Here is a 13,651-nt window from a genome sequence, read left to right on the forward strand (position 1 = left end):
GAGATGGCACAGAGTAGTAGCTGAAAGCACAGATTGTGGAGCCAGACTGCCTGGATTTGAATACTGGCTCTGTGGCTTAATAGCTGTGTGACTTTTGGGCAAGTTACTTAATGTTTCTGTGCTTCAATTTCACCATCAATAAAAGGGTAAGAATATTAAGTGGAACCGTATGAAAGAGCCATTTTTGTTGGTCAAAAAACTGGTTGGATACTGACAAGTTAATGTGGTTCCATTTAAGTGCCTACCATTTAGGACTGTTATGAAAATTAAATGTGCTTATTTATGTAAAGTACTTAGAACACTAACTGGCATAAAATGGGCACCATATTCATACTGGTTTAATTTTTTAAATTTGTTTTTGAGAGAGAGAGAGACAGAGTGTGAGCAGGAGAGGAGCAGAGTCAGAGAGGAAGACACAAAATCTGAAGCAGGCTCCAGACTATGAGCTGTTGGCACAGAGCTGAGTGTGGGGCTGGAACCCACGGACTGCGAGATCATGACCTGAGCCGAAGTTGGACACTTAACTGACTGAGCCACCCAGGCACCCCATCCTGATTTAAAAGGAATGAGTAAAAGAATGAATTACTGATAGATGATTGGATAGATGTATATGAATAAATAAACAAAACTGGCTGATAAACATTATGTAGTGATAGTTATCAAAATGCTTAACACTAGTCAGAACTTAGATGTAATGAATGCAAGGCTGATAGAAGCTTGTTTGTTTCTTATAAAGGATACAGATTTATATGCACATGTTCCCAACTGGACTTTTGTTAATTTTTGTAACTGCTCTAATTTCTAGCACAGTATGTGGAATGGAATTTTTAAAAAATCAACAAATTGTTTATTTAATGAACAAATGACCAATTAAATGAATGACTGCATACACACATGCCAAGGTTGTTTTCAGGCCTGACTGGTCCTGTTTCAGAGTCCCAAGGGCAATTTTTAGCTTCCAAGCACATAAGAATCAGCTCAAGTTCTGACAGCCAGCCAGACCCACTTCCTTCTGAGTGTTAACTTTCTTAATCAGATAAACTAAGCCTAGAGGCATCAGCAAAAGATATCTATCAATCAGTGTCACTGGTTCAAATATGTTAACAAGCTGCATGAGGACCAGCCTAGGCTCCCTAAAGTTAGTGAGAAGCCACAGCACAGTTTAATTATTGGAGAGATATGGTCTACAAGACCACAATGTCAGGCCCATCTCTCACAGTGACGCCAGACACCCAATTTCTCAGACACAGATGATCACACCCTTAAATTCATAATGAGCCAAGGCTGGGGACCACACGAAGATGAAAAAAAAAAAAATTCTTACAACAAAGGACAAAAGAGCCAAGACTTACCAGGAGGCAGTGGTAAAAACAAACTCCTGGTAGCTTCCAGAATCCTGGTCATGATGTAAAACACTGTAAATTCAGCTGCACTGGCCCGCCCACTGCTGGGAAAAACAACAGAACCATGGTCAGCCAATGGGTTCATCTCTAAAACCCCATTTGTAGGGGCACCTGGGTGGCTCAGTCAGTTAAGCCTCTGATTCCTGATTTAAGCGGAGATCATGATCTCATGGAGTGTGAAATGGAGGCCCAAGTTGGGCTCTGTGCTGACAGTGTGGAGCCTGCTTCGGGTTCTCTCCTTCCTTCTCTCTCTGCTCCTTCTCCTCTCATGTTCTCTCTCTCTCTCTCAAAATAAACATTTTAAAAAACCCTGTTTTTCTTTCTTTTTTTTTTTTTAAATGTTTTATTTATTTCTAGGAGAGAGAGAGAGAGACAGCGTGAGCAGGGGAGGGTCAGAGAGAGAGGGAGTCACAGACTGAAACAGGCTCCAGGCTCTGAGCTGGCAGTCAGCACAGAGCCTGACGCGGGGCTCGAACCCACAAACCGTGAGATCATGACCTAAGCGAAAGTCGGACGCTTAACCGACTAAGCCACCCAGGCGCCCCAAAAAAACCCTGTTTTTCTAAGCAGTGGCTCTGAATACCGAATAGAGATGGAATTCATGCTAATCGTGAAAGGCTAGGCTCTGCTGAAAGCCTCATACATATGATGGTGACCATCTGTCTAATGCCTAGAATCTAACCAGACAGAAGACACATAAATAACAAATTGTATTAATTGAAATTCTCCCTCCTAGCAGTCCTGAGTTCACACGTCCCTCCCTCCTCATCAACCGCATGCCAGGGAATGAGGATGAGGAAGTAACAGGGCCATTCCTTGAATACTGAGTATAGAACTAAGATAGACAGTGTCAGGGCTGGTGACAACTGCTGTCAATTGTTAACATCCAAAAAAGCTTCGTCCAAACAGGCAGCAATGAGGGTTGTTTTAGCTCTTTGTACACCTTGATAAAAGAGAGCGAAAAATACTTGCGTACAAGCGGAGAACGCAGGGGTGAAGATTATGTTTCCTCCAACTGGTTTCCAGTATTTGGCAGATGAGATCCAGCTGGAGGATAAAGACAGCCTTTTAGCCTTTGCCCGTACCCTCTCCTCCCTCAGGGGTCCCTACAGCTAGCTCTCCACAGGCCTGATGGGCACGTTCAGGACAGCTGGCATGTAGCCTGTGCCCGGACACAGAACCAGGCTTTCTGCAGTCAGTTCTGAGGCCCTGGAATCCAAAATGGAAAGACTGAAAATGTGCACCAGCGTCTAACAGAGACCCTTCTGTCTATGCAGGCAGTGGCCCAGCTGAGCTTCCCCAGCCTGGTTAACAGGCCCTCAATCGTAGGCCGTCTGCCATCAGTGAAGGTCAAGTCCAAGTGGATTTGCTCTAGGCCTGTTACATGACAAAGGTCAGCAGCTGACAGTGAAAAGAAAGGAGACGCAGAAGAGAATGGAGGTCTTGAACATTGACTCCGTAGAGTAAGACTGCTTTCAAGTCCAGGTCATCCATTTGGCCAATTTGTCAGCAACAGAGCAGTCTCCATGGGGCTGTAGCCAGCCCCGAATCCATGCACAGCTAGTGTAGGCTTAAGGATGGGGGGCAAATCAGAAAGGATCTCCATACAGACACAGGCAAAAATAGTTTATTCTCAGTGACAGAGATTCTCAGGTTCTCTTTGGCTGAAATCAAGTAAGATAACTCATAAGCAATATAGTCTGGTTCTGCAGCAATGTCCTCCATTTGTTTTAGAAAGCCTGGTCAGCCACTCTCCTAAGAGGACTGGGAGACAAGGCTGCTTGCTTCTGGGCAGGAGCAGGTGGATTTGGCCTCAGTCACTGACTGCCAAGTCAGAAAGTCATGGGTACTGAGTTTTCTGAGGCTGCAGCCCTACCACTTCTGGTCCTATTGGATCTAGAGGTTGTTAACACAAACTGCTGTTAAAAGGTTTATGTGATTGGGGTGCCTGGATGGCTCAGTCGGTTAAGCGTCTGACTTCGGCTCAGGTCATGATCTCACAGTTGTGGGTTCGAGCCCCGCGTCGGGCTCTGTGCTGACAGCTAGCTCAGAGCCCAGAGCCTGTTTCGGATTCTGTGTCTCCCTCTCTCTCTGACCCTCCCTGTTCATGCTATGTCTCTCTCTCTCCCTCTCTCAGAAATAAATAAAACATTTAAAAAAAAAAAGGGTTTATGTGATTAACTGCAAGGAAGCATGATGCTGGAACAAAAGCCTTTAACACTTTGGAAGGTGAAACTTAAAGTCAACAGAAAGAAAGATGACAGACGGATATGTTAAATAGTTGTGTTATTAAAGGACAAAGAAAGCAAGTTAGTATAAGCATGGGAATATCAAGAACACATTCATAAATTGAGCTTCTTAGTATAGTTTTACGACAAATATTATTGTTTAAAAAAGCTTCAATGCCAGGGCACCAGAGCAGCTCAGTTGGTTAAGTGTCTGACTCTTGATTTCAGCTCAGGTCATGATCTCCCGGTTTGTGAGTGCAAGCCCTGCATGGGGCTTTGCATTCAAAGTGTGGCGCCTGCTTGGGATTCTCTTTCTCTCTCTCCCTCTCTGCTCCTCCCCTGCTTGTGCTCTCCCTCTCTTTCAAAATAAACAAACAAACTTTGGGGGGAAAAAAAGAATAAAGTTTCAATGCCCTGCTTGTAAATATCAATATATGAGGATACCAACCTCTTCTAATGTATTAAAAACTGTGAAATTCAAGGATATTATTTAAAAACAGACAGTAATGAGTACAATAAAGGCATAAAACTTTAAAATTAAATAAGAAATTCAATCAGGACTGTATCTAATACATATGTAAACATATATGTTCACACACTGGTTATTTGCATACTGGTCTTACCCAAACTTGGAGAAATGAAGTGTTCTTTCTCTTTATGTGAATTTAAGTACTTCAAGAAACTGGTTTACTACATTAGCTCTAGGTTGTTAGTAGGGTCATGCCTCAACTCCATACATTTTCTGAGACTCAAGACTGCCTCAAAATTCAAACTAATCATATAATTTCTATTTACACATGGACTGGTGTTATTAATTTGGATCACACAATCTCAGTGAGTGACTACTGGCTACTGGATAGATGAGCTCCCAATTCTACCAGTAGACTCTAATGTGGGAGTATTTATACAACTGAGCTAGAATCTGGCTTAACTGGGCTGTTTGGTGCTCATTAAGAATTTAAGTTCAAGTTCTCTCATGTCTTCATAAACCTCCATGTACAGAAATCATTATCTATGGTTTAATAAGGAGCTAGAAGATGCCAAGATGACATGAGAACATTTGGCAACCATGCCAAGTTCATTACCATTCTATGCTTCCATGAACATAAAAATCACCCTTTGAAGGGACTATAATAAACTACTTTCCTAACATTGCTTTTTTTTATTCTTTTTTCCCTTTCTTCAATCTCTAGCACAAAATATGCTGGTTTGAGGACAGGAAATCTGCAAAAACCTCATCTGAAAAACTGAACCATATACCAGGAGCTACATACTGGGGCGGGGGCGGGGGGGCATGGTTGGGGCAGCAGAATAGGGAAGAAAAAAGCAAAACCAACCAGTTTTGAAACGTAGTCCAGAACCATCTGTTCAATTTTCTTCTTTTCTACACCCTGTAGGTGTCTCAGAAGATGGTCTTTTAGCTCAGACACCATCTGAAAACAGGATACAGATTAGATAAGTCACAACCTGCCCACTCACACCTGCTGCTGGTTTAAACTAGATACATTTATTAACACTCTTTACCAGTATGAAAAATAATGAGTCTGAAGATCCCACCAACAGAAATGTACAACCCACAGTGTTACTTCAATGGACATAAATCAAGGGCACCAACGTTCTCTTCAAGAGGAACGGCTGATGATTCCCCCAGAGCTCAGTGAGCAGCCAAGAATCAGATTCCCAGCCTTAACAAGAATTCTCCAAGGAAACAGGGCAAAGCCATTAACTTAGAAGTCAAAGGCTTTGGGATGTACCAGATGGTTGAAGTCTACTGCTCCCAGCCCTGGAGAACTAACAGGAACTACTCTAACCATAGAGCAACTGGGGGTTTGAGGAGGGGAAGCATGGTCTGGGGAAGGACAGAGGTAGGAGTAAAAAGGAAATGTATCAGGTACCTCCCTCTACCGTGGTTATAGACACTGGATGAAGCCCCTATATGGAAAAGTAATGATATTGATTCTATTGCCTCCAAACAGGCTTGCATACCTTCTCTGTTCTGATCATTCCTGGAACTCACCAATCAGTGTGGGATCCTAGCCCTCTCCACCTTTTGCTTTTCTGCCTCCTCCCTTTCTTTCCCCCCTCCCTTCTGCCTATGCCCTACTCTGCTAGAGGCCCTCCTGGCTAGAGAGATCTTTGCATGAATAAACACCATGGGCATCGTACAATTGACATCATATGTGCACATATCTTCTATTTTATCAGTTTTACATATATAGCACCCTAAGCAAAACTTAGCTCGTGGCATTCTGGGCCATGTGTTCATCAATTAGGCTTAAATATTTAAAAAAAAAAAAAAAGTTTAATGTTCTATTTTTGAGAGATAAACAGAACATGAGCAGGGGAGAGACAGAGAGAGAGGGAGACACAAAATCTGATGCAGGCTCCAGGCTCCAAGCTGTCAGCACAGAGCCTGATGCGGGGCTTGAACTCATGAACTGTTGAGATCACGACCTAAGTGAAGCTGGATGCTTAACCAGCTGAGCCACCCAGGCACCCCTAGGCTTAACTTTTTTTGATTTATGGCTACTGCATGCTTTTTTGTGCTTTTCAATTTTTCTATAATAACCATAAAGATGAAAATTTAAATCACCCATAATCCTATCATTTATGTTAACATTTTGAACTTTTTACTTTCCTTTTCTCCAGTGTGCGCACTCATTCTGATGTTTTCTAATTTGCTTTTTATCATATAATAGTTTATGTCATTAAGTATTCTTAACCACACTGGTTGTGATGGCTGCACAGTATTCAATTTTAGGAGAGTACTAGAATTATCTACTCCCTTCTGACACATTATGAGATGCTTCTTATGCAATTGTTAATGGTACTAAAAAAATCCTCATACAATATTTTTTGCCATATCCCCAATTATTTTCTCAGGCTAAATTCCTAGAAATGGAATTTGTTGGATCATGTACTTAAGGTCTGTACAGACACTGCCAAAATGCCTTCCACTGTGGTTATACTAATTTGCAGCCATGTTGCATGTGAATGCTCCATTTCCCAGAGGCTGAACTCTGCTAGAGTGATTTTTAAATTTTTGACAATTTGATAGGGACACACAACACACACACACACACACACACACACACTGTTATATGTTAGATCCCCTAACCTATCTGACATTTTTGTTGGTTTATGCTACAAAGGTAGTGGTATTTGGGATAGAAGGGCTCCAACTGTCTTTTCGAAACAGCCAGCCATTGATGGAAAATTCTTTCTTTCCACGGTGATTTTTAAATGCTTCATTTATCATACACTAAAGATTCAAATTAAAACTAGAGTCTCCTGATGGTCTATTTTGTACAAGCACCACATTGCTTCAATTATCGTAGATCAACAACAGACTTAGCTCTCTGGTGATGCTAGTTCCCGTCCTCTTTGTCAAGTGAGTCACTTGGTCAACTGTCAGAGAAATTTCATTGGCTTTTTAGTTTTAATTTTATTAAATCTAGATGCTAAGGATTTGGAAATGGAATAATGTTTTTCATTTACTTTTCTAACTGGTTAATCCTAATAAAAAAGAAAATAAATTTAGAATCACCAGCTTATTAACTTTTTCCTTATTCTTTTCCATTTCCTTAGTTGATTATTTTGTTCATTTGTTGCACTGGATAATCATAGCATGTACTTTTACTTTTGTTTCTAATTGCACTGTATAGAATTTCCAGAACAATATAAAATTTTAGTGAAAATAGCAAGGATCCTTAACTTTCCTCTGATTTTAACAGGAATGCTCCCAACATTCCATTAAGAAGGATGTTCGCTATCAGTATTAGAATTTTTTTTTTGTCTTATGAATTGATGTATTCCAGAAGTGGGATTTTACTTTTGTCAATTTTAAGCACCGACAGAGATTATCTTTTTCCCCCTCTTTGAACTAGTGATATGATGAATTACATTAATATATTTGCTAATATTAAGCCTGCTGTATTTTTCAAATGGACCACTGGAAAATATTTGAATTAAGCTTGTGGTATCTATGTTCATAAGTAAAAGTAGCCACTGTTAGATTTTGGTTTTAAGGTTATGCTAGCTTTCTAAAGTGACTGAGAAGCTTCCCATGTTTTTTATTTTCCCTCCAAAAATAATTTACATAGCATGGGGATGATCTAGATCCCTAACAGTTCGAAAGAACTGGCTCATTAAATAATTTGGTGACATTTTTGGAGATAATCTTTGACAAATTTTTCAAATTATTTATGGTTATTGTGCTTTCAAGGACTTCTACTCCTTTTTGGCTCAAGTTTGGTATATCTATTTATTAAGGTAAATTTAACTGGAATTTTAAAATGTGTGAATGTATATTTACATGTTTTTCTCATATTTTAAAATTTTCCATAATTTAAGGTAATGGACTTCCCATTCCTAAGCCTGTACAATATTAAAAATATTTTATTAAACTTTTCAGATGTCTCTTTAATCAGTTTTTAAAACATATTTTGGATTTATTTACCAATCTTCTTTTCCATGAATTATTTCTCTTTGGTCTTCCTAGTAGTAGGACTTCTTGAGAAAGAATACTTTATTCTGTTGTGTTTTAAACCCCAAATACAAATGCCACAGAGATATAGTTCTTTCCTTGTTTTAAACACTCAATGGTGTACATTTCCTTTAATTATATATTTGGGGGTGATTGATTTATGTATGTCTCCCCCACTAGAATATAAATTCTAAAAGTGCAGGGACACCTGAGTGGCTCAGTCAGTTAAGCGTCTGACTCTAGATTTCCACTCAGGTCACGATCTCCTGGTTCATGGGATAGAGCCCTGCATTGGGGTCTGTGCTAACAGTGTGGATCCTGCTTAGGATTCTCTCTTTGCACACACCCCACCACTTCCTTTCTCTCTCTCTCTCTCTCTCTCTCTCTCTCTCTCAAAGTAAATAAATAAACCTTAAAAAACCTTTAAAAGTGCAGAAATCTTATCTGTGTTGCTTACCACTGACCACACAGGGCCTAGAGGGCTGATAACAGCTATATGTTAAAGGAATGAATGAATGAATGAAACATAAGGTTAGCATGAGAAGTACAATCTAGCCCTTTCCCCTTTCCTTGAAGCCTATCATCCCCCAGCACCCAAACAGCCCACAGACCACTTACCAGACCGATAAGCAGCCTCTGGTTGTGGTCCTCCTCCTGGAAGAGGGGTGTTAATCTTGGCTCTGAAATTAAACAGAGCAGTAGTCAAGCAGGGTGTTTTCAGGAAATGGGCTAAAAGAAGGGAAATCAGCCTGGGTTTCCCTTCTCTGACTTATTGGGAAAATAGAACACTTGCAGATAGGATGAAAATTTTCATTCGATGTGTGACTATTCCTGCAAGCTGAACTTATCACTCAGGTGATACGCAGCTCTATTCTAACAGAAGTAGAGACTAGGAAAGAAAGAAAATGGGGACCACATTTCCCAACACCAACAGGCTCTGGCTTTGATTCCTCTTCTGCATGAACAGCCACTACGAACCTCTGCTTTACTAGAGTCAGGGAGGCTTGGGCCCTCTCTTAATGCCAAGGAGGGCATAACTCAGGGACAGGGACTTGGTGGAAGGATCACATGACTCCTTCGTTGTGACCCTTTGTAGTTTAGTGACTTTGGGAGTCACAAGAATGAGGGAACCTGTCAATTACTGCATCAAATAATATCAACTGACACAAGTTATCCAACTAACAAGGTAACCAGACCAAGATGGAAAACGGACAGGGAAGGGGCAGGCAAGCATAGTCTCATTGGAAGCTGTGCCCTCGCACTCCTCTAACGGCACTGTGGTCCCCCACTCCTCCTCTCCTGCGGCACCTGAGCCACGGCACCTGTCAAGAGAGCAGAACTGCCCTGGTCAGCGCACTGATGACCCTATGTGGGACGGCACAGACACCTCTTGACCCCTTTGGATAAATTCTACCAGATCCTACACGACCTTCCTGACTTAGATGAAGTCATTCAAAACCTGACGCCAGCAGTCCTGAATTTCACACAGATTGTTCTATTTCTTTTAGTGATGACATTCTTCCTAGAAATCTAGTATGAACTAAGCACGTGAGAGGAAGGGACAAGTTCGTAATGTACCCTCAGAGAGGATACTGGTCACAGGATGCAAACAGGCCAGGAGTACAGGGACAGGAATGACGGATACAACAAAATCCTGAACAACCAGCAACACTTCCCATGTTGCAATATGCCTAGCGGTACACGGAGGATGAGTATGAATCACACACATCCACACCCTGGCTGCTAGGCAGGGCTGTGGCTAGTGGTAGAACCCCTGGCTTCAGGCGGGGATGGCCTGGTAACACAGGCCGAGGATGCTTCCCTCGGGGCTGTTCAGTGAGCACAGGCTCTGAAGGCCTGGGCTGGATGACAAGTTCACTGTCACGGTTCACATGGGCTGTGCACACAGCTGCAGGATGTACCACAACACACTATCTACAATAATTTCCGTTAGGTCACCCAATATGTACCTAAACATCCAGGCCTATAAAACCACAGTGGGATATAAAAATAACAGCTTTTTAAATGGAGGCTGGTCTTTGTGAGGCATGAAAGAGCTCCAGGGGCAAAACCCTGAAAACTTATACCTGGATACACTTAGCATTCTCTTCCCCCAGTTTCACCTGGAGAAACACCCTTGATTATCAAGACTTACCTCAGACGTTGCTCCCTCTAGGAAGGCTTTTCTAACCTGGCTCTCTTCCCCAACTGTCCCCACTCCTGACCAACTCCCTCCCCCACTATGGTTCTATAACACCTGTCACCTAGTATACAAACTGTGTTAGCATCTCTTCCTCACACATTCATGACAAAGCAGCCACCTTAGGTTGCACCAAGCGCTGTACGAGGCTCTACACACATCACCCCATTTACCCTCCGTTTCTCCTCACCTTACCCTGAAAAGGATAATGCACAAAATGAATAAACGGCTTGCCCAGGAGCACACTGAGAGCACTGTGGATGAACTGGAAGTCAAGCCAAGTTCTGTCTGGGTCCAAGCCCATGCTCTTCCCCCATAACCACACAGCTCACCCAGAGACTCCTCATCTTTATACCACTATGACCTAGCCTAGTGAATGCCAAGTGTTAACCCAAATCACAGACTCTCGTATGATCAGCCTGCTGTGAAGATAGCGGCTCTAGGCCAGGGGAACTGCCCAAGTGCATCCTGTGGGTATAGCCACAGGGCATGGTAATCAGATCAAGTCCATGAAGACAAATAATGAAAACCATAGGCCAACACGGAGGGACTCATCCAGCAAAAATACATCCAGCAGCTGTCCCTGAAGGTCCTGGTGCCAACACAGACATGGAAGGAGCTGGGTGGTCACTCTAACAGGAAGATATTCAGGGCACTGCCTTCATTACACTATTGGGTGTGATTTTCTCGCCAACTCACAGTGGTAGGAAAGACAGTGTTACAAACCAAATACTGACTGACATCCAGAAGGCTTTATTATATTATAGGTCTTTTCTTACCAAAATTCCTTGCTTCTAGGTTAGAAATCACCCTACAAAGAAATTAGCCAATGTTATTCACATATAAAGATAAAAAAACAAAAAGCCACAATACCATACAAAGATATCCTCCATAAAACCACTGCCGAAACTGTTCTCAGGAGGCTGAAAACCTCAAACACTTTAATCAACTTGGCAAAACCCACATTAGGCAATTATAAGATCTCAAAACCCTTTAGTGCAAACAATGACAATAATTTAGAACAATCGTTCGCTCTCGGTTATTGGAAATAATGGGAACAGAAAATAGAACAGGGCTGGAATGGGGCCTATACTTGTAGCACTCCGAGATGACTCACTGAAAATGTGCTTTCAAAATAAGAGCCAGTTCCATCAGTGCACTGACACTTTTTAAAACAAACCTACTGTCTGTACCCACCCCAAAGTGCTCAGTTAGTAAGAGGTTTATCACTTATAATTCATCCATCTTCTCGATACAAGTCTGTAAGATTTAACACATACAATTTTCCCTTACTAACTGTTTAGTACTCCATCACTGAACTCAAGAATAGGGCCCTGGTGGCTGCATTAAGTTGATAGCCTCATTTTGCTGAGGATACTCAACAAAAGTAAGCTACTTCCATGAAAACATCCAAAAAAGTAATTGCAAAAGACAGCCATCTAATAGGTACACTAATCTCTAATTTTACTTACTTTGTTGCATTATCAAGAATATTCCTCACATATACCATGGACCTTCTTCTTCCTGTTTTCTAGAAGGGAGAACATGTCAGAGGTGAGGAAGGTAGAGGTTTTGTGGGTGACATTTTTCACACTATGGACATAATGTAATACAGTCAAGAGCTTCAGAAAAAAAAGAAATATACTTTCCAAGTAACCAAAATACCTAGGTTCTTAAAAATTAGTTTAAAAAACATTTTAGTCTGAAATTCTTACAGGTTTATGGGAAGGTGCAAGTCAACTATACATTATTGTGTTATATACAATAACACCACAATTATACATAATGCTAAAGAGGGCTCTCATTCACTCTTCACCCAGTCTCCCCCAGTGTCTCTATCTTCTTTAAACAACTATAGTACAATATCAAAATCAGAAAATGGATGTTGGTAGGATGAGGGTATAGTTCTGTGTTGTTTCATCAGATATGCGGGTTCATGTACCACAATGTACCACCACAATCAAGTTACGGAACTGTTCCATCTTCCCAAAGATCTCCCTGTGCTGCCCACTTTGTAGTCAGTCCCAGACACTCTTCTTGCACCTAGACCTAATCCCTAGCAACCACTAATTTGGGAAGACCTAGGTTTTTTTAAATCAAATTTTAACTATACAAGTACTGCAAGAGGCCGTGTTAAGACCTGGATGTTAAGCTTACTTGTACTATGAACATGCTGTGTGTGTCCCTTAACCTCTGTGCACTTGATTTTCCCCCTCAAGAGAATACAGAGCAGAGAAGCACTTTGCTCTGTGCACTTTGGTCTTCTGGCAACAATGCAAAAGGGCCTGGCAACTGGGGAGAGACCTGCAAATTTAAGCCAGCCTCAGGACTTAAAGGCATCACCTTATCAAATGCATTATGCTTTTGCTTCTTGGTTTATTTTCATGAGTCCACACAAACCTCTTCTGAGATCAAGTTGTGCCATTCTTTCCTGACCATGCTGTTGTTATAGTGCAAGTGTGGCTTGGAGTACTTAACATATTCCAGGTTGGAGTTCAGTTTTTCCCAGTAGCCCTTAAAACTATGCACCTGTGGGAAACAAAAACATGGGTGAGCTGAGCAGCAGGCCTGTGGCCCAAACTACCTGGCAAGGACTACTGGAACCTTGCTGCAGAGCTGGGCTTGTTTTACTTTCTGAACTTTCATAGGGTAGCATTTCTAAGTCAATTCTTCCCACGGAAGATGGCACTCTCCTCCTGACAGGAATTCTAAAATAGAGAGATCTGGGGTGCCTGGGTGGCTCAGTTGATTAAGCATATGACTCTTGATATGGGCTCAGGTAATAGTAACACATTTTTTAATGGTGAAGGATATACTGACACAAATTGTTTTTATAAAGTTTTAAAATTTAAATTTAGGTATAATTAACATACAGTGCTATATATTAGTTTCAGGAGTGTGACACATGGTTCAAGAATTCCGTACATGACTCAGTGCTCACCATGGTGAGTGTAGTCACCATCTGTTATCAAACAACATTATTACACTCTTATTTACTAGATTCCCTACGCTGTACTGTTCATCTTCGTGACTTACTTCATAACTGGAAGTTTCTACCTCTGAATCCCCTTTATCTAATTCACCCATCTACCCCCCACCCTAGATCCCCTCTAGCAACCACTAGTTTGTTCTCTGTACTTGAGTCTGGGGTTTTTTTGTCTATTTTTAATTTGTTTATTTGTTTTGTTTCTTAAATTTCACATGGAAGTGAAATCATATGATATTTGCCTTTGTCTGACTTATTTCACTTAGCATTATACCCACTAGGTCTATCCATGCTGTTGCAAATGGCAGGATCTCATTCTTTTTCTTAGAACTGGGTAATATTCCGTTG

At 41.4% G+C, this 13,651-nt stretch overlaps 1 protein-coding gene across 7 annotated transcripts in view; it reads right to left on the reverse strand.

The window, feature by feature from the left end:
* Positions 1-13,651, reverse strand: part of LOC120236343 (gamma-secretase activating protein) — an 84,395-nt gene that overhangs the window by 7,388 nt on the left and 63,356 nt on the right. For 6 of the 7 annotated variants that reach the window (XM_039239102.1, XM_039239099.1, XM_039239098.1 and 3 more), the window contains 7 exons: positions 12,718-12,846; positions 11,790-11,848; positions 11,097-11,128; positions 8,736-8,797; positions 4,969-5,064; positions 2,380-2,450; positions 1,353-1,447 (listed from right to left, as the gene is read on the reverse strand). In XM_039239102.1, coding sequence (XP_039095033.1) covers positions 1,353-1,447; positions 2,380-2,450; positions 4,969-5,064; positions 8,736-8,797; positions 11,097-11,128; positions 11,790-11,848; positions 12,718-12,846 — 544 coding nt within the window. The remainder of the gene's footprint in view (positions 1-1,352; positions 1,448-2,379; positions 2,451-4,968; positions 5,065-8,735; positions 8,798-11,096; positions 11,129-11,789; positions 11,849-12,717; positions 12,847-13,651) is intronic. The other variant, XM_039239096.1, reaches the window with a different exon arrangement.

The sequence above is a fragment of the Hyaena hyaena genome, unplaced genomic scaffold (genome assembly GCF_003009895.1).
Source record: "Hyaena hyaena isolate Hyena2069 unplaced genomic scaffold, ASM300989v1 scaffold_152, whole genome shotgun sequence".
Taxonomy (NCBI): domain Eukaryota; kingdom Metazoa; phylum Chordata; class Mammalia; order Carnivora; family Hyaenidae; genus Hyaena; species Hyaena hyaena.